A 22,248-nucleotide genomic window follows, 5' to 3' on the forward strand; every position below is an offset into this window, starting at 1 on the left:
AGTAAAGACAAGGGGAATACATAACAAAAGTGAGCATTTAAGCTCATTCAAATGTGCGATAAAACCAATAAATCAAAAACAAGGTTATATTATATTTTGAATATAGAAATGAATACTCTAAGGCACAAGAAAGATCATGGTAAATAATAATAATCATAATAATAATCATAATCATAATAATAATAATAATAATAATAATAATAACAATAGGTAATCATATTTTTTAAATACAGAAATAAAACAATAAAAAGCACAAGAAACCTGTAAAACCTGTAGAATTCAGGTATAAAACACATTTTATTAAAAACTATATATTTTTGATGGATACAATTCACTGTATGCGCTTTCTTAAAATCACAATATTCAAACAATTGATTTAATAAAATAAACACACATTAAAAACAAAGAAAACCAGGCCTTTAAGAGATATTTTTACGGCTGCATCACGTGACCCGGCTGTCAAATATGGCCCCTTCCTTCTGCGTGTGAGAGCAGACAGCTGACAAAGGAAATACATCTGGTAAAAGGACGGCGCCGGCTCGTGTAACCACGCTCCTTCGTCCAGATATCCCTCCACCTATGAGGTACGTATGCTCGTCTTCGTGAACGTTGGTTTTATTTCCCGCCCTGCAGCGGTGGTTGTAAACGCCTCTGTGTCGTTCTGATAACTCGGCTGTTTTTCTCTGAGCGAGGTTGCAGCATCCTTGGCTCGCCGAGTGGACGAGTTTCTCCCTTTGCTGAGGGCTAGCGCGGCTTTATTAGCATGGATGTTACGAATGACTGGAGGATATTTCAGTGTGTCCGTCTTATGTGCGGTTTACAAGACCTTCATAGATGATTTAGCCCAGGTGGAAAACCATTCAACGTATGGACGGGTGTTTGACCTGGTTTGTGGGCCCCTGGGCCAGAGCCCTGCTTAAATGTAATGTTATTGCCTGGGCACAAGTCAGAATGAGACGCAAAACTACGAAAATTATCATAACAAGACACAAATCAACCAGAAAAAGACAGTATACAACCAGAAATAAACGCAAAATGACCACAAAGAGACATACAATAACCAAATTAGCAAGTTTGCAACCATTACAACAAATACAGCTTAGAAAGACCATGCCTTTCTCATGGGGCCTCATTCATACCATGTGTGTGCATTTCACACTGTCTGGTTGAATGTTCAGTGTGGCCATAGTTCATGGCAGAAAGCAGAAAAAGCAGGGGCAAGGTTCACTTTAAGGATAGGATGACTCATGAAGAAACAGATCATAAAAGGATAGTTGGTGAAGAATTTCAATTTGTAGTTTCACATTCAGATGAAACCCATAGCTACTGTCCTGTTTATTACACATTATTATAATAATTATTATAATATTTATTATTATTACTGGCTCCTATATCTTAGACAACTCAACTACTGTAATACATCTGTAAATAACTGTGCGATATATACGTATATATATCTATATATATATATACTTCCACTTTACTACTGTTACCTGGCTGCTATCACACTACTTTATACCTTCTACAAAAGAATACTGTTACTGGTACTTTTTGTTGTCCATCCATGGATGTGTATTTTTGAAAATTGTATTTTGTGTTATTTCTATTTTTTTCTTTAATATTTTATGCATGCCTCTTAATTATACTTTTTTATAATGCTTTACTTTCCCTATAACAATGTAAGCCCCCCCCTCTGTGAGACAAATAAAGGTATTCTGGTTCTGATTATTATTATGATATGAATAAGAAAAGAAATCGGACATGAATTGTTTACGTCACCAGATGTGCCGTATCGTACATCCTGTACCAATAATTGGAACCTCACTGATTTATATTTCCCCCCCTTTTCTATCCTTAGCAAATGAAAAATAGCTGCCATATGATGTGTCAGCGAGAGGAAGTGACCGAAGAAGGCCTTCAATGTTGCAGACCATCTGTTCCAGACCCTCCCTCCCTCCCTCTCTCCTCTCCTCCTCCCCCTGCAGCCATGCAGATCAACCCGGCGTACGTGGAGTCTGCCGTGGTTCTGGCCATGGTGCTGTGCGTCCACACGGCCGTGTGGAACCAGCACTCCTGGTGCATCGTGGCCCTCTTCATCCAGGCGTTCTACGTGCAGCACAAATGGGACCGTCTTCTCCGAGCGGGAGGCGCCGTGTTCCAGTTTCGCCCCTCGGCAAACAGCGGCATCGTGCCGGCCTCCATGGTGATGCCTCTGCTGGGCCTGGTGCTGAAGGAAAAGTGCTCTGCCTCTGGGAACGTCTACTTTGAACGCTTCTCCATGGTGGTTACCATTACTGGGATGATGCTCGCTCTGTTTCTGTCCCTGATCGCACTGGGAATCACCAGACCAGTACCCACAAACACATGCGTGATCGCGGGTATGGCAGGAAGTGCCATCCTCTACACCACCAAACAGACGCTGACCGTTTCAGAGGTCATCGAGGTCTTGGAGGTGCTTCTGATCTTCGTTTATCTCAGCCTGATAGTGCTTTACCTCCTGCCTCGCAGCTTCACCCCCGGCGAGGCGCTCCTTATCGTCGGGGGAATCAGTTTGATCGTCAACCAGCTCATCAAGCGCTCCCTGAACCTTGCAGAGGTCAAAGGTGATCCTGTGAACTACTTCCTGCCAGTTATTGTTGTAGGCTCGCTGCTGCTGGGGGTTTTCTTCGCCCTGCTCTTCTGCTTCATGGAGTCGGAAACCTGGGTGTCGTCACTTTTCTTCCACATGATGACCGCCGTCCTGGGTCTGGGGATCCTCATGCCGTGGCTCTCCTTGTTCATCGGCAGGCATCCGCTCATGTGGCTGCTGGACTTTGTGACTTTGAACGACAGAAGGCTGTGTCTGCTCGGGTACTGGCTCTTTCTGGTTGCCGTGGCCACTTGCGTTGTGCTGCACCAGAACTACCAGCGCCAATCCGGGTCCAAAAAACACCAGGCCTCGACGATTGTGCGGAAGTACTTCCATCTCATCGTGGTGGCTACGTATGTTCCTGGGCTGATCTACGACAGGCAGCTGCTCCATGTGGCGTCTGTGGGCTGCTTGGCGGTTTTCTTGTTCCTGGAGTACGTGCGTTATTTCCGGATCATGCCGTTCGGTCAGCTCCTCAGGCAGCTCCTCACTTTGTTCCTCGATGAGCGGGACTCTGGGCCTCTTATCCTGACCCATGTTTACCTGCTGATAGGCATGTCTCTACCCTTATGGTTGTTCCCGGGACCCTGTGCTCCACATGGGGTCCTCCCCGGGGCAGGAGGCCTGGTGCCTTACGCCGGTGTTTTGGCCGTCGGGGTGGGGGACACGGTGGCGTCTATTTTCGGGAGCACCATGGGAGAGATCCGTTGGCCCGGCACTAAGAAAACCATGGAGGGAACTGCGACGTCTATTTTTGCCCAGATTATCGCCGTGGCCATGTTCCTTATCTTCGACGGGAGCATCAATTTGAACTCCACCTACTCCTGGATCGTGGGCTCCATCTCTCTTGTGGCCATGCTGGAAGCCTACACCTCTCAAATAGACAACCTCCTCCTCCCCCTCTACCTCTTCATCCTGCTGCAGCTTTGATGGGAGAGATGAGAAACAAAAACAGACTCTTCCTGCTCTCCTCAGCTCTTTCCAGGGGGAGAAAGGAAGATGATTTGGGGGGCGGGAAAGTTTGAGTAATTTGGAAAAATATAAATTTAGTAACAGAAATCCCTTTGTCAGTTGACTGATCAGCACAAGACAAGAAAGGTAACAGACTGACAGCCGGATAAATGTAATGTCAACAAACAAAGGGGGCACAAAATAATTCAATAGTAAAGAGCTGATAGGAAAATGAGAAACGTTTTAGCGATCCATTTTTAATCAGTTGCTCCTGTCTTTATGATTTAAGGACCAGTACAAATCTTTCTGAAGTTCTAAAAAAAAACTGTATTTATCAGTGAAACAGCTGGAAAAAAAGGTTCTTTGGCGAAACATTTCCACAGATTAGGAACAAGAACCGTCAATTTTTTTGTACCCGTCCTTTTTTGTATCTGTTCCATGGGAGAAAAGCATTTGGATCAGACGAAGAGAATGAATAACGAGATACATTGTGTTCTCACTTTCCTATCAGGTCTCCCGTGACATTAGAATCTGCGGCCCTCAGATCACAAGTCATTTCTATACCAGTTACTTTAAGGAATAAGACGAGCATCGCAGAATACATGACACCAAACCTCCTGAATTATGCAACAGGGGATTAGCAAAGTGGAAAAAATGTCCTTAAACACTTCTGGACGGTACAGATGCTGCTAGCGGCACATTGCGAATCACCAATGATCAATATCTTGTTCCCCTTTTGCTAATGGATACCTTTGTATTGCCTTTGAAGAACATTATTTAAAGTTAGCGTAGTCTTTTTCTTAATGTTATTTTGTCTCTCCGACGGCAATATGAAGGAATACTGCTGAGAGTATTTGCCTTAAGAAGTATATTTTCTATCACACATTATGTAGATGAACGCATGGCAGTCCCTCTCTTTATAAGGGCTGATTTATACTTCATCTACTTTGCTCTAGCATGACACTAATGTGATATCAGTAACATGTACACAGGTATTCTGCAGTATGGTTCTCTTTGAGGTTTGATGGGACCCATTTAAAGGTAGACTTAATATAAATATTTCCTCTGAGGATACTGAGCCTTCAAACCTTGCATATTGTCGGAGTTTGTAGATGTGCTTTGGTCAAAAATGATGTACAAAGACCTTTTTCTTTTTATTAACTTTCATTACGCTTTACATACATATCCTCGTCAGGTTTAATCTCATCGTTTTGGATGAGGATGCTTCAGATTATAACCTGAAACATGTTTTCAGCATGAATTCATTAACAGCCTTATGGTATTTGATCATCTGTAAGAGTTATTTTGTGTTTTTTTATTTATTAGCATGATACTACTGTTGTTTTTACCATCATCCTTACATTTTTTATGTAATATTGCATGTTGAGTGCATCACAAAGGTACATACAATTGTTATGCCTCCTATTTTAGTTCACAAAGAAAATAGTCTGTCTGACGACACACACACACACACACACACACACACACACACACACACACACACACACACACACACACACACACACACACACACACACACACACACACACACACACACACCCACACACACACCTTTTGGTTTCACAGTTTAATTTTAAAATGGACAAAAAAGGTTTGAATGTTGTGATTGATAATCCAGTCAAAAATACATTTTTTTTTTCATTTCATCTTAACATGAACATACTTGAAAATAGCAATGCTTACTGTTGTCTGCAAAATAAAATAAAAGGAATCTACTGTCTTGTTTTGACACACATTTGACTGTTTGATTTGCTGAATAAAAGTAGACCTAAATGTCAGCTGTTAGAAACGTTATCTCAAATTCATTTGTATAAAAACGTCCTATTTTAAAAAGGTGTTGTGAGTCACCATTAATTCAGTAGTGACTTTGCCTGAAAGCAGCCTTCATGTACTGTAGCTTCAGAGAAATGGCTCTTATCTGTGGTTCAGAGAGTTCATATGTGTTGGTGCCTCCTTCAGGTCTGTCCATGAACTGCAGCCCAACATGTCATAACTTAGTGTAGAGCTGCGGGAACGGGAGCTCTTCAGTGGGCTGCAGCCTTTGAAGACACAAACAGATGGAAGCATGACAACTGGAGAAATTTCAGGCTTAGTGAGAAGAACACAACCTTCCTCCTCTTATCATTCAAACGTTTCATTTAGAAGCATTTGCAAGGGCACTCTGAAATGTTGATTGAAATTATATGAATTAAACTGTTAAAGTACTTTTGTATCTGCTATATGTGATTTGGGTCCACTTCAACATTTCAATTGTTTCTTCCTTGGCTACTACTAAACTCTTCTACAAAGTTTTATAAACATAAATCCTGTCCGTACTCCTTTTAACAAACATAACACCGACAAAATGAGCTCCTTTGCAAACACACCCTTAACACAGGCAGCCGTGTCTTTTCTTGGGCTAGCCAAACGGTAGTGAAAATAATGTACAGAAACGCATCTTTTAACCATTTTCTTTGACATTATTATTTTGAAATGTATAATACTATTATTATGAATTGGAAACGTCAAAAGGTATAAAAAAGATGTGGAGAATTGATAAAACAAGAAAATCCCACTGCAATTACAAAATGGATGTTTAAAAGTACAGTTGCAAGAAAAAGTATGTGAACCCTTTGGAATTACCTGGATTTCTGCATAAATTGGTCATAAAATAGAGGAACCCACTGCTCTCCAGAAAAAACATTGCTGCACGTTTGAAGTTTGCAAAAGAGCACCTGGATGTTCCACAGCACTACTGGCAAAATATTCTGTGGACAGATGAAACCAAAGTTGAGTTGTTTGGAAGGAACACACAACGCTATGTGTGGAGAAAAAAAGTCACAGCACACCAACATCAAAACCTCATCCCAAGTGAAGTATGGTGGAGGGAGCATCATAGTTTGGGGCTGCTTTGCTGCCTCAGGGCCTGGACAGATTGCCATCATCGACGGAAAAATGAATTCTCAAGTTTATCAAGACATTTTGCTGGAGAACTTAAGGCCATCTGTCCACCAATTGAAGCTCAACAGAAGATGGGTGATGCAACAGGACAACGACCCAAAGCACAGAAGTAAATCAACAACAGAATGGCTTCAACAGAAGAAAATATGCCTTCTGGAGTGGCCCAGTCAGAGTCCTGACCTCAACCCAATTGAGATGCTGTGGCATGACCACAAGAGAGCGATTCACATGAGACATCCCAAGAATATTGCTGAACTGAAACAGTTTTGTAAAGAGGAATGGTCCAAAATTCCTCCTGACCGTTATGCAGGTCTGATATGCAACTATAGGAAACGTTTGGTTGAGGTTATTGCTGCCAAAGGAGGGTCAACCAGTTATTAAATCCAAGGGTTCACATACTTATTCCACCCTGCACTGTGAATCTTTACATGGTGTGTTCAATAAAAACATAAAAACATATAATTGTTTGTGTGGTTTTAGCTTAAGCAGACTGTGTTTGTCTATTGTTGTGACTTAGATGAAGACAGAACACATTTTATGACCAATTTATGCAGAAATCCAGGTAGTTCCAAAGGGTTCACATACTTTTTCTTGCAACTGTAAATCTTTTTGGCAAAGTTACAATTTTGATTCAAACACATCCCACCTCCTAAAGATCAGAATCAGGTTTATTGTTATTGTTATTAGAAGTATACATATAGGAGGAATCTGCCTTGGTGTATACGATGCATTCATAAACAGTTAAAGATTGATTGTTAGAAAAGAACCATCAAATATAACACTATTTATATGGAATATGGATGAAATATAGATATACCCGTAAACAAATCTAAAATAAAATATGAGCACTAATAATGTGCAAAATCCGGAGGGTTGTGTTTTCAATGTTTCAGCTCATGAACTCATATTTTATAATGTGAAACTGTGACAGCGATCTGCTCTCTAGTCTAGAGGACCAACGTGTGCTACAGAAGGACGCAGCGGGCTCTCACCAGTTGTCGGGGCTCCAGCGGGTGCCCTGGCTCTCCATGATGTGGAAGGTGTAGACGTGACGGGAATCCTCCGAGGTGTTCTCAGAGCTGCGGTGCACCACCTCCCCGTCGATCAGGACCACACTTCCTGGAGCCGGAGAGAAGAGGAGGCGCACGGCTCACAATGAAATCAAGCAAATCCTGACAGTTCAACAGCCTTCATCACATGCATATTGGATAATATTTAAAAAGTTACATATTCATTTTTAGATTAAGTTGATTCATTACATTTTTCAAATACGATGACAATGTATAAAAGAGACTATATGGTGTTTTTTGGCAACCTTTCACAGCTGGGAACGTTTTTTACTGTACTTTTTTGTAACCCTGTTTACAGAACAATACAGCCGCAATGTAAATGGTAAATGGACTGTGCATATATAGCGCTTTATCCAGTCTTTAAGACCCCTCATAGGGCTTTACATACTACATGTCATTCACCCATTCACACCCATTCATACAGAGCAGTGTACCTTACTCTAGGGGTGCAACAACTAATCGACTTAATCGATTAAAATCGATTACCAAATTAGTTGCCAACTAATTCAGTCGTCGATTCGTTGGTGACGTCATCACGTGTGTTTTACGCGCCATTAAGCTCCAAAGTTATTGGTCTTTTTATCGGTACTGGAGACATTTAAAAAAGATATGTCATGTATTATTGCTACAAAAACATTATATCGCAGTCTTAGTGTCGCCAACTCGTATCTAATATGCAAAAAGACAAACAAATGCGTCTATGATGTATTTTGGATCAGACGCGATCTCTCTCCCCCTGTCTGTGTGCGAGGGGGCGGGGCAGTTTACACACACGTGGCTGCTACATGTGTTAAATGTGTTCTTTATTCTCGCGTCCAGGAGAGAAGCTTTAAAATGAGACCAAATGGAGTCTCTGAAAAGATTCAAATGGGATACTTTAATTAAAAAAAGGCGCGGTAGTGTTACAGACAGAATATTGTTCCGGCAGAAAACAGCTGTGATCTGGTTCTCCTGAGCAAGAAGAAGACAGCGGATCTCTCCTCCGGCGCTGCTATATATATCCTCTGCTGGCTCCTCCCCGCCAGCCGGCTCACCTCGTCTCCAATGTCCGTTATTGCATTTCAACAGAGGATAGGTTCTTTTCACATTCAATATATGCTTAACACGCAGTTTCTCCTCATATTCTCTTTCATCACTTTTCATTTAACACATTCTAAACGCTGTAATCAATACTCTAAAAAATACTTCTCGGCTCGTTTGGTTTCCGGTCATTCCGGATGTTGTCACATGCTACTCTCGTCTGTAAACAATAATGTATTCAAATAAACTGTACTTTCATTTAATATTCAACATGGTAGTACCTCGACATTTATAGTTGTAGTGTTAAATCAGTAGGTTTCGGTTTTCACCACACCAAGTCATTTCGCTTCTCAATTCACCTCTTTAGGAAATCGTATATTAGCCACATGCTACATGCTAACCGTAGATGAAGGATTTTCAGAATAAAAGCTTAACTGCTTGTGCACAAGAATTTCTGGTTTTTCAGTATAAAAGAGCGTTTAAACTGACGGTATGTTTAAGCTACATTATACCATCAAAACATTGATTTTAATTTCTAACACATGCAACAACACACTGCGGAGATGGCGGAGAGAACACGCTTCGAGGTGTGGTTAAACTTTACCCGTCTCGATGTGGACAATGCTCGTTGCCAAAAGTGCAATAAGAGTTTAGCATGTGCGGTAACACGAGCAATTTGTCTAAACATTTAGCAAAAGTGCACCACATTCAGACGGAGGAATGCACCGGGTTCCACTGTCTTTCTAGCAGCTCTGAAGCCCCATCCACGAGTAACTTTTCCACGTCAGGTGTTATGTATGCTAGCAGCAACCATGGCAGCAACACACAGAGTTAACTTGAAATTCTCCCCCAAAAATGTTTTAAACTTGCCATAATTCCCAAACCCTACACTCCTCAGACATGTTTTCATGAAAAACGTAGGAAAACCTCTCATAGGTTGGAAAATAAAAAACAAATAAGAAAAAATATTAAACAAAATGCCTCTTGAGGGCATGAAGAGAGAAAAAGTCCAGCTAGAACTGAATTATACAAACATGGGTTAATGATTAGAGGTAACTGAGTTATTTATGTTGTTAAAGTTTCAGCTATTCTGTTTACAGTTCTGTTATCACATTATTTAATACGATTTGTTAAAATACTTGTTTCTTTTGATGTGAAATATTATTTATTTAAATAAAAAGCAATGTTAATTTTGTTCAAAATGTGTTTAGTTCATTTAATAATATGTATTTTTGAATCAAGTATTCATCTTTATTGTCTTCATTGTTAGTTTCCACATGCCTAAAACAACCTCAAGCTAAATCTAAAAGTTTATGGCTAAATAAGAGGGTTTGAGAAATTTTGCAAGGCATAATAGTCCGAATAGTCGATTAATCGTTTCATTAATCGATAGATTAATCGATTATCAAATTAGTCGTTTGTTGCAGCCTACTCTAGGACCTAACATTCACACACATTCAAACACCGTTGGCCATGCCATCGGGAGCAACTCAGGGTTAAGTATCTTGCCCAAGGATACATCGACATGTTGACTGCATGGGCTGGGATCGAACCCACAACCTTCTGGTTGAAAGACGACCACACTCCCTCACAGCCACAGTCGCCCTAAAGCAATGTGTTCAGCCATTAACAGTAAGTAGTAATGCACAAAGAAAGTAATAAAATAAATAATACATTTTGTTTCAGCACTAAACAATGCACATTGTGCATACTGTATAATGCGTGTAAATACATAAACATTATATGCAGATACTTTATCATGTTAGGCAAAACTGTATCCATAATATAGCCTCAGTCAGAAAGTGCTTGAAGATTATAATTCTTTAAGGATTTCTGTCATTTCCAAACTTAGTTTTAACCCATGTATGGTATTCGGGTCTGTGGGACCCGTTTTCATTATTTAGCAAAAGAAAAATGATATGATAAATTATTTTTTCAAACCCACACTCAATGGACCCGGGGCTGGAAATTGTAGGTCCTGTGCACCTATCTGGGTCTTCTCTGTGTGCGTGCGTGCGTGCGTGTGCGTGTGTGTGTGTACGTGTATGTGTGAGACTGTTGTGCTTCTGCCCCTGCCAAGGTTGCAGCATTGTTGATAAATTGAAGCATGGGCACCGGTCTGCTCTCACATTCCCGCATTATGTCTTGCGGGAACCAATCTTAATTTTTTTCACACTCTATCCCAGCTGCACATTTGGGGCGAGACACAATAAATAAAGCTTTGCCAGTTTGGGTCCTTATCACTAGGACGGAGTGTTAGGGCCACACTTAGAAAAAAAAAAACAGAGAGATTTCGAGAATAAAGTCTTAATAATACGAGAATAAAGTCATAGTTACGAGAATAAAGTCGTAATGTTACGAGAATAAAGTCATAATTACGAGACTAAAGTCGTAGTTTCATAAGTGATTTGAGAAGCGGACTTGGAGGAGATTGTCTCCTTTCTGCAGGAGGAATGGCTGGTTCTGGCCGACTACATTACATTGCATTTAGCTGACGCTTTTAACCAAAGCGACTTACAATAAGTGCAATCGACCAACAAGATACAAACTTGAGGAAAACAGAATCATAGAAGTACACCAGGTTTCATAGAGCCAAACATTTCAAGTGCTACTCAACTGGCTATAGATAAGCCAGTCCTTTGTTAGTATATAAGTGCTTTGTTAGTAATTCTATCGCTCGAAGTGGAGTCGAAAGAGATGAGTTTTCAGTATGCGCCGGAAGATGTGTAAGCTTTCTGCTGTCCTTATTTCAATGGGGAGCTCATTCCGATTCCACTACAAGACTCCTTCTGGATCCAAAGCCTTGATTACAAGTCTCATCGTTTCTTGTGAAACAACAAATCCCCTTTGAACAGCTCGTAGATGTAACCAACGATAGCCTTGTAGTCGGCCAGAACCATAGACTGTATATATAAATCGGCCGGAACCAGCCATTTCCTCCTGCAGAAAGGAGACAATCTCCTCCAAGTCCGTTTGGTTCTTTCTTCGAAATAATAGACATAGTCTCTTGCACAACCTTTTCAAAGTTCTAATACTTATGATAATCTGATGCTGATGTGCCAAAAGATTAAGTATTTCGTTATTTGAGAAACCTAAACTAAAGTACTGCTTCACAAGGTGCTCCACATTCCTAATTTTATTGTAGGACGCTCCTGTTGTCTCCTTCTCAAGTCACTTATGAAACTACGACTTGAATCTCGTAATTATGACTTTATTCTCGTAACATTACGACTTTATTCTTGTAACTATGACTTTATTCTCGTATTATTACGACTTTATTCTCGAAATCTCTGTTTTTTTTGGTAAGTGTGGCCCTAATACTCCATCGTATATCACAACTGATCAAGATGGCCAAAAGATTCTCTGCTCAGAGGGCCTTGCAAATGATTCTGGAAGAGAGTGAACCATTTGATGATGATGTAGAGCAGGGGTGAGGAACCTCCGGCCCCCGGGCCGTATACGGCCCGCGAGACATTTGATACGGCCTTCGAGGTAATTTATAAACACATGCACATTTAAAAAAAAAAAGAAATCTAGACCGCAAAATAATTAAACAAGCGAGTGCCTGTTTTTCCTGGCCAAGGTCAGGGTCCTTGAACACAACACGAGCCTAACGTGTCATCACGTGGTATATGTCTCGTCTGACAGGGGTGCAGTTATGCCCGAGAGCACCAGAACGCGGCTCCGGGACTTCACAAATGGCAGTACCCATAAGGAGACGTACACATGCCGCAGTTTCTGCGTGGCTGTGTCTTTAGTTGAAAGCCCAGTGGCGATCTGCTCATCTGTCATACTGATCATACAGTCAATAACTTTGTTGTTATTAGCATCTGGTTAGCTAGCTATGCTAATGAATATAAGAAGCTTTTTCTCCAACCAGTGAGGTAAGGCACATCTGTATATGATCATTATAGTTAAAGTAAACTGGTATAAAATACTATATGACGGTAAAATATTTTTTGTTATTAATAAACAAGAATACAGTTGGAAAGGGGAGTGATTTGTAAAATATCCATAAAGAAAAATAAATCTGCTTCCAATTCTGTTTCATATGGGTGTTGAGAGATGTATCCATAGATCTCCTAATGTTGCTCTCAAAGTGCACCAGATTGATGCTTTTAACTTCAACATTTAAAAAAATCTCCGGAGAGCATGCCCCCGGACCCCCCTAGAGGAGGTGAGGACCCCCTAGAGGAGGTGAGGTCCCCCCCCCCACTCAAATCATGTTCACATGGATAGGAAACTAAATACATTTGCACACATCTTGTGTCCATATCTTTCTGTTTTGGTGGTCATGCCACACATTTTAGTATTTTTAAGCAGAGGTCAATCATTTGTACGGCCCTCGGAGGATGTTGAAAAAATTGAAATGGACCTTGAGAGGAAAAAGGTTCCCCACCCCTGATGTAGAGGAAGAGGCTTCAGAATGTGAGGATCACATTTCTGAGAATTCTGAGTCTGACAGTGACTTTGAAGAAGAGGATGAGATTGAGCATCAGCTAGTTACAAAAGAAAGACGAGCCACAGGACCAGCCGGTCAGCGGGCAGAAAAACAAGTAGCACTTTAATTCATTAATGTGATCTAACAAATGTAAAAGGGCAAATATTAACCATATATGCTGTTTATATTGCTTGTAATTGAGATGAAGTAAACATCTGTTGAGTATTTTGACATCAAATAGTTTGATTGTGTTGAATTGAAGGCCAAAAAGGCAGCGGGTCCACCAGACCCACGGACACTGGCTGAGTAACACAAATATGAACACCACACAAGGGTTAAAAACAAAAGTGGCTTACCTTTCTTAACAGGAGCAACAAGAAACTTCTGTTCATCGTAGGTCTGCTCTCGCCCGGTGAAGTCAGTCATGGGATACGTGCCTTTAGGGGTACGCACCATACGCCGAGATATACCACCTGCAAAAGCAATTAGAAACTATTACGTATAAAATCAATAGAGTCAGTTATCAGGGGATATATGTATCCTTTGGAAACTCCATTTTAGATAGATATTGAGAAGAGAAATGAGTGCCTCAAACAACATCACTAACAATCCAGAATGAAGTCATCGTGGCAGCACCTTGAATCTCTTTCACATCCTGCTGAACCCATTTGTTCACACATTCAATTATTGTCATATGGATTGTCTATGTTGTTATTTGACTCAATGTTTATTCTGTACACATAACCTCTATTCCGGGTCTGTTTGGCCCGGGAGTGGGATCCCTCCTCTGCTTTTGTTTCCATTGTATCCCCAGTTAATGGTTCATTTCGTCACAATGTAAATGAAAGGTAGTCTTACTGTTGTGAGAGCGCGGGATGAACCACAGGCAGCCGTTGTTCTCGGTGGCGTCTTCCAGAGCGATCCACAAGCCCATCACTCTGCCCAGAGGCTCCGTGTACAGAAAGGTAGCATCTTGATGTGGCGTCACTTTAAAAAAACACAGTCCATATCAAATCTGATCTAAAAGATCTATTGTAGTGGTTCCCAACCTTTTGTGTCTCATGTACCCCTCGAGCTGGTCTCCTTTCTAAAAGAACCCCCTCACCCCCCTCTGATCATTCACCTACATGTTTAAACCCTTTGTAACCCTATTCAACCCAACTGCTCCTAAATGAAAATACCTTCATACAAATGCATTTAAAGTGGACATTAACACTTATTGTGAGTGAAAAATAATAATATTAGGTCTCACTTCTAGCAGTTTTAAAATATTTGATTAAGTCACTAGACTTTTAATGAGACACTTGAGCCTGCTGGTCTTCCAAAAATAAAAATTGCTAAACAATCCCCATCAAAACCATCCTGAGAGCAGGAGCTGTTCCTCTCAGACGCAGAGCCAGGCCGGACACCAGGATTAGGAACATTGATTAAAAGTTTGTTTTTGTGTGGAAATAAATTGCAATTCCTAATCTTTCTACATACCCCCTGCAATCCCCTCAAGTTGCCCTAGGGGTCCCATACCCCCAGTCGGGATCCACTGATCTATTGCATAGAGGCGAAGTCCCGCCCATCTACTTCCGACCCATGGGACCTTATTTCGGAAAAAGTATGTATTGAAATCAATGGGGAGAGAAAGCTTATCTTTCAATCCCGTTTGAATTGTGCCACGAATTACACATATGATGTTTGTCAATCTTAAAAAATAATTTCCATGTCAAAAAAGTCACAGTTTGTCTTAAAACTGTTGAAATATAAGACTATGAAAAATATGCAACTAGAAGGACTACAAATCCCAGAATCCCGGTCCAGCATGCTGGCTCTCACGGAACCGACTAATTCCCCTGTTGTGTATATACAGCTCTCAACATGCCCAGACTTGGAGTGATTTTCACCTCTTTTAATACTTTCTGCCTCAATCTGAAAGAAAGAAGTGAAATGTACCAATGTGACGGCCGTCTTGGTGTGTGGTGCGAGACGGGAGATGTAGTTCATTGAGCAGTTTCACACAAAAAAAAGTGTCACTTCACAGTTTTACGACACATTTAAAAAATGTTGACTTGTAAAATTATCTTTTAAATTGACAAAAATCATATGTGTAATTCGTGGCACAATTCAAACGGGATCGAAAGATAATCTTTCTCTCTCCATTGACTTCAATACATAATTTTTCCGAAATAAGGTCCCACGGAGGTCCCCCGGAAAGGGAGGGACTTCGCCTCTCTATTAACTCATCTCGGATTTTATTTTGAAGACAAGGCAAGGTACGTTTATTTATAAAGCACATCTCAGTTTAAATGGTTAACAGACAATGTATTGATATTACAGCAGATCCTGCAAGAGATACAATATTACAATATCTTTAAATATCTTTGTAAACAGTGGTAAAGAAAAACTATTTTAATATTTAGAAAACGAAATCAGCTAACCTTCTCCACCAATCCCTGGTTGCTGCGGGAGAGAGAAGGAACATATATTGATATCTTTAACTACACACACAGCGTGATGTAAACACAACAACACATTTCATTCATATCGATGTAAAGTGTTACCTTAAAGATGAACATGCTCTGCAGTATCACAGGACTGATGAGGCCCAGCTTCTTCGCTAAGCCCTGAGATCAAATGCATTATGTATTCAATGTGAGTTATTCAGGGACTAAGCATTATTCTCTGATATTCAACGGCTCACTCACCTGGACTTTGGGGGAATGTGTCACCTTTTTGTACAACGGCTCATATTCATGCAGTGCTAAAGACAAAAACTGGGATTAGGTATTTCATGTTTGACACATTTGAGATTGTTTTACTTTAGTAATTCAGTTTTATATCACTTCTACTCCAACACATCTTAAGGATATATTGTACTTTTCTACTGCAGTACAGTTATGTGAAAGCTTTAGTCAGATTTAAGATTCAAAATGTTTATCCCTCTCCAGTAAAGAATCATCTCCAGAAGATTTAGATCAACTGAAGTGACTGGGAAAAACAAGATATTTTTTCAAAGCTATACAAATGTGTAGGGAAACGCTATATATGATGATCTCAGGAGTATGATGCAATGCTGCAGATTAAACAGTATATAAACATACACATTAACACAGCTGTAGGATTAACACCATATACCGTATCACAGTAAAACACTGACAGGGGACATTTTACCGCACATTTTGACACACACACACACACACACACACACACACACACACACACACACACACACACACACACACACACACACACACACACACACACACACACACACACACACACACACACACACACACACACACACACACACACACACACACACACACACACACACACACACACACACACACACACACACACACAATCATCTCGGCTCGCGCAGCACGCTCACAGGCATAGATTGCGCAATAATGTATTGCACACCTCGGAGGTGCAGTGCTGGCATGTTGTCATTCAAGAGATGCGTAGTTCCTTTGGAAAACATGTTTTTCTTTTAGCCTATTTACCTCGTTAACGTAAATAATACTTATTACATTGACACATGCATTATTTGTGATTAAAATAATGGTTGTTGGTAGCGACCCCCACAGATGTATGATTTCACTGCGTCCGTGGGAGCTCAGACCCCTCCTTATGGGAGCTTAACTCGAACTCTGCTTTTACTTAAATAAGTCAATGATTGTAGGACTGTCACTGGACTTGTTAAAAGCTCTGCATGATGTTTGGACATCTATTTTTAGTAATCTCACCATGTCCGACTTTATTAAGCGACCTCTGTTTTGGTACGATGAAATCCCCTGCAAGACAAGAAAAAAGCTTCACCCATCTAATGTGGCGTTTGGTGATACAGAGAGCTTTCAGTAGAGGCAGGAGAGAACTCCAAATAGAGATCACCTTTGTCGTCAAAAACTCCTTTCTCAAAGAAAAAGCGGATCTTGTCTCCACTGGTGATGAAATAGTCTGCGTTTCCCTGCAGGTCAAAGGTTAACGTCAGTCATCTGATACAGGGGGAGGGGGGGGGGGGGTTCAGACATTGACACTGAAAACACTGAATACTCTGTGGACCGTGTGTTTGCTACTAGCCTGAGAGGAGGGACACTAAGGGGGGGGGGGGGGGGGGGCTACAGACACACTCAGGTTGTGCAGCTGAGGAATATTACCTGCATCTGTTAGTGCAATATGACAATATGATGGAAAGCATGTAGAAAAAACATAGTGGGATAAATATGGGATATCTTGACACAGTTTATGACTTATCTATGGCTTTGAGCAGATGGTTCTGAATGTATAAATATATATAATGTATTACAATGTCATATATTATAATGTCTTATAATAAACATCCAGGGCCTATTTATGTTTATTCATTTACATTTTAACCCCATCCCTGCTCCCACTTTAAGATTATACAAATACAATAATAAAAAATAAATAATAATGAAAGCATGCCTTTAAACATATATAAACACAAACAAGTTTAATAAAATAAGTAAAATAAAATACCATAAATAAATGATATAACATAAAATAAATAAACATGAATGAAACAAATATCTAAAATAAAAACCCAATCATTTGAAATAACCAACCCTTCCTTGAAGCTGAGTCACCTGAGTTTTCAGCTGCTCGTCGTGGTTGGTGGAGAAGGTGGTGCGGCAGTGCTGGGGGACGTCCATCTCCTCCACCATGTCCCCCATCCTCTGCCTCAGCTCATCACACTCCTGGGGGGTCAACAGCCCGTCCAGAACCACGTACCCCTCCTCCAGGTACTGCAGTCAATCTCAGTTTATTTATATAGCCCAATATCACACATGTTACATTTGTCTCAGGGGGCTTTACAGTGTGTACTGTGTACAGAATATGAGACTACTCAAACAATATGAATACAATAAAACAAATCCATGGATAATGCACAAAGAGCTTTTAACAAGTCCAATGAAAGTCCTGGATTCATTAACTTATTAAAGTAAAAGTATTATCAGCTCAGTGTATGAAATATAAAAGTAGTCAATGTGCGGTAAAGTGTCCCCTGTCAGTGTTTACTGTAATATATGTTGTTAATCCTACAGCTGCGTTAATGTGTATGTTTATATGTTTGCTAGTTTCATCTGCATCATATTCCATGATATCGTTATATACTTGTAGCGTTTACCCATGCGTTTACCTAAACAAATATGCACTAGATCAGGGGTGCCCACACTTTTTTGGCTGGTGAGCTACTTTTGAAATGACCAGCTAACCGAGGTCTACCAACCAAAAATAAAAACCCAAATTGCAAGGGTTGCTGAATAACACGTTTTATTTTTACATGGGATAACTACAATAGGGCTGCAACAAACGACTAATTTGATTATCGATTAATCTATAGATTAATGAAACGATTAATCGACTATTCGGACTACTGTGTGCCTTGCACAATTTCTCAAACGCTCTTATTTAGCCATCAACTTTTAGATTTAGTTTGAGGTTGTTTTAGGCATGTGGAAACTAACAATGAAGACAATAAAGATGAATACTTGATTCAAAAATACATATATTATTAAATTAACTTAACAAATTGTGAACAAAATTAACATTGCTTTTTATTTGAATTAAATAAATAATATTTCACATCAAAAGAAACAACAATGTTTTAACAAATCTTATTAAATAATCTGATGACAGAACTATAAACAGAATAGCTGAAACTTTAACAAAATAAATAACTCAGTTACCTCTAATCATTAACCCATGTTTGTATAATGTAGTTAACTCCGTGTGTTGCTGCTAGCATACATAACACCTGACGTGGAAACGTTACTCGTGGATGGGGCTACAGAGCTACTCGAAAGACAGTCGAACCCGGTGCATTCCTCCGTCTGAATGTGGTGCACTTTTGCTAAATGTTTAGACAAATTGCTCGTGTTACCGCAGCTAAACTCTTTTGGTGACGAGCATTGTCCACCTCAAGACGGGTAACATGTAACCACACCTTGGAGCGCTTCTCTCCACCATCTCCTCCGTGTGTTGCTGCATGTAGCAGCTGCGTGTGTGTAAACTGCCCCGCCCCCTTGCAAACAGACGGGGGAGAGAGAGATCTCTTCTGGATTGGAAAGGTCGAAAATACACCGACCATAGACGCATTTGTTTGTCTTTTTGCATGTTAGAAACGAGTTGGCGACACTAAAACGAAGAGATAATGTTTGTGTAGCAATAATACATGACCTTTCTCAACTCGCTACTCGGAGGGAAGTCGCTGTCATATGCCTTGTGAACACTCCGATAATGCCTCTCCACGTTACCTTTCTTTGGCAGAGCGACGCTTGCTTTACAAATAAGGCAAATAACCTTTGAATGTGACATCACAAACAAAGATTCTCCCTCCCATTCTGTGTGGAAGTGGTATGTCTTTAGCTTTTTGCTCGTTCCCGCACTCATTTTGTTGTTTGTCTCTCCCGGCACTTGACTGATTTTGTATCGCTTTGCATTCTGTGTTAACAGACTGGAAAGCAATAGGTCGCTTTTTCTGTCAATCAAGTCAACTCCTGAATTAAGTGGCAGGGAGGCCAAAGGAGGAGGGATCAAAACCTGTTTTGTCTATTTTAACGGAGCTGGATTTTTTTTAAATGTATGAATGACTCGCGATCTACCAGCATTGCCCCCGCGGTCGACCGCGGTCGACGTACTGGGCACCTCTGCACTAGATGAACTACAACACTACAGACAGATCATAGCAGTCATCCAGTGCATTCACTATGGGCTGTGGTCACATGAGGATATCACTAATGGAGACGTGTCCTTTGGCTTCTCAGATGCAGCCCCTGTGCCTCTCTAGAAGCATGTTTGGCTTTATCATTTTTACAGTATTTTGACTGTGGAATATATTTTGGAGGATGTGACTTGTTTGTTTTTTTCTAATTTTGAAATGTCAAAGGACACTTTATACAGAACAATCAGTGCATAGTTTTCTGAAGATCAACTATTTAGTTGTTTTTCACACGAAGGTGCAATGCATGTATAGAAGACATATTTTTAAATCGTGTTTAGAATAACATACACTGTGTATATTCTCAAATCCTTTAGATAATATGTTATGTCTGTTGTTTGAAGCACTTTGTGAAACATCGACTCTTGCATAAACTTGCTAACCTGGTAAAGGAAAGAGATTGATTTGATCTTGGTGTTATGTCCTGGTGGTGTCATTACTCTTTGTATTTAAAGTGCTGTATAATGCTACAATGCTAAATGGCAGATTTACTGTAAAATGCAGATCTGTTGCTTCACACAGCAGGACAGGTCACCTGTGGCTGCAGCAGGTTATGTAATGAGCCTCAAATGTGCCGTCACGTGAACTACATGAATATAAACGATATAAACACACAATCCTGCAGGAGCATCACACAGCACACTGAAACATGTCGATATACTTGGTGTAAATACACGTTTGTTTGCATACAATCAAGTTCCAGGTTGTTTGTGAGCATGAATAAGTACACGGTAAGGACACAGTACTTGATGGAAGTGAGCTACATGTCACTGTACCTTGTGTACTTTTTATTTGAATGTAACGCTCACCTTTTGCACATCCCGATCTGTCATAAAATCCATGTTCTCTGCTCGGAGAAATCTCCCTCCTGTGAATCTTCCGGACAAACTCCAGCCTGCAGTCGCTGATTTCCGACCACGTGACCTGTCCAAATCAATCTTCTTCTTTAATGGCGAATCGCTTCCATTTGGAGCATATGTCGCCACCTACTGTTGAGTTATTACATGTTCATATTAAATCCTTATCCTCAGACCAGTGCTTTTGAGGAATTTGAAGATCAGCTTGTTTGCTTCATTTCTTGATTTACTTTCATATATTGCCTTGAAATCCATGTCCTTGATGTTGAGTTGTTCCAGTGCAGTTTTCAGAATGAATCTTTGTCTGTTATAATCCGGGCAGCTAAAAAATACATGATATATTGTCTCTGGTTGTTGGCAACCATCACAATTGCCATTTGGATGTTTTCCAATCAGATGCAGTGATGAGTTTAGTCCAGAGTGTCCCAATTTTATCCTGCTGTTAATGCTCTGTTCTCTTCTACTACTCCCCCACATGCTTCCTGTTCCTACTTCCCTTTGTATCTGATATAAATGTCTTCCTTTGGTGTTACTGTCCCATAGTTTTTGCCATTGTTGCTTGATAACCACTTTTGTAAAAGATTTGACTTCTGCTCTACTGATGGGTACCATAATATCAATCTGGTTTGCTTTCAAACCACATTTTGCCAGTTGACCCACTACTTCATTCCCTCTAATACCCACATGCGCTGGAACCCACACAAATTGAACAACAATTCCCAGATGAACTAACCTAAACATGCTTTGTAAAATTGCATGTAAAATATCCTGACGACATTCTGAAGAGAAGTTGTTTATACTCTCCAGAGCTGCACTGGAGTCAGAGCAAATGGCCACTCGCATTGGCTGTATTTCCTCTACCCACTGAAGTGCTAGAGAGATAGCCATCATCTCTACTGTATATACTGCAATGTGATCACTTGTACGCTTTCCCACTTTGACTTTTAACTCAGGAACATAAAATGCACAACTAGTTAGACCATTTTCTGGATATTTGGATCCATCAGTTAATATTTTTATAAACTTCCCATATTGTTCATGTAGAACAGTGTTCACATAAGCCTGTACATTGAATTTGATTTTCATTGAATGTACCCGTTTCACTAGTGACCGTCCAAATCAATTAAACTGTAACCAACAGAAGCCGTAATGGGATTTGGACTTTAACTCTTACAATGCGGCATACAAACACTGGAGGTGCAGTAACACACTGTGGCCACTAGATGTCAACCTTGTCATTGGTTTAACACGGGAAAAAAATAAAATTAAATAGTTACAGTGTCATCTGGTGGCAACTCAGGGTTAATAGCTAGGATTCAATTAAATCTATTGTACCAATAAGTATACATTTAATCAATAACAGAGTACTGGAGTACACATTTAAGATACATTTACTTTAATCGTTAGTATAATGAGTATTTCCAACAAATGTATTATCTTTAATGTCATCCTATTGTATTTTGCATGTTAAAATGTATTCATACATGCATTTACCTTCACCATTTTGTCTTTTGAATTATTTTATTGTTTATTTCTTCCATGTCTTAAATACACTTAATTTTGTTAAAGATGATTGCTGTTTAGTA

General features: G+C 40.2%; 2 protein-coding genes across 2 annotated transcripts; one reads left to right on the forward strand and one right to left on the reverse strand.

The window, feature by feature from the left end:
• The first annotated feature begins 436 nt into the window (after positions 1–436).
• On the forward strand, positions 437–5,151 carry dolk (dolichol kinase). The gene is made up of 2 exons (XM_079658252.1): positions 437–584; positions 1,859–5,151. The coding sequence occupies exon 2, from the start codon at positions 1,862–1,864 to the stop codon at positions 3,557–3,559; it is 1,698 nt and encodes a 565-aa protein (XP_079514378.1). The 5' UTR covers positions 437–584; positions 1,859–1,861; the 3' UTR covers positions 3,560–5,151.
• phyhd1 (phytanoyl-CoA dioxygenase domain containing 1) lies at positions 4,722–20,756 on the reverse strand. The gene is made up of 11 exons (XM_079658253.1): positions 20,615–20,756; positions 17,671–17,829; positions 16,955–17,030; positions 16,810–16,857; positions 15,766–15,821; positions 15,622–15,684; positions 15,499–15,520; positions 13,931–14,059; positions 13,429–13,545; positions 7,534–7,660; positions 4,722–5,640 (listed from the first exon to the last, which is right to left on the reverse strand). Exons 1-11 carry the CDS (start codon positions 20,645–20,647, stop codon positions 5,589–5,591), a joined length of 882 nt encoding a protein of 293 aa, XP_079514379.1. The 5' UTR covers positions 20,648–20,756; the 3' UTR covers positions 4,722–5,588.
• Between the last annotated feature and the right edge of the window lie 1,492 nt (positions 20,757–22,248).

This window comes from Notothenia rossii (assembly GCF_949606895.1).
Source record: "Notothenia rossii genome assembly, chromosome: 11".
Lineage (NCBI taxonomy): Eukaryota > Metazoa > Chordata > Actinopteri > Perciformes > Nototheniidae > Notothenia > Notothenia rossii.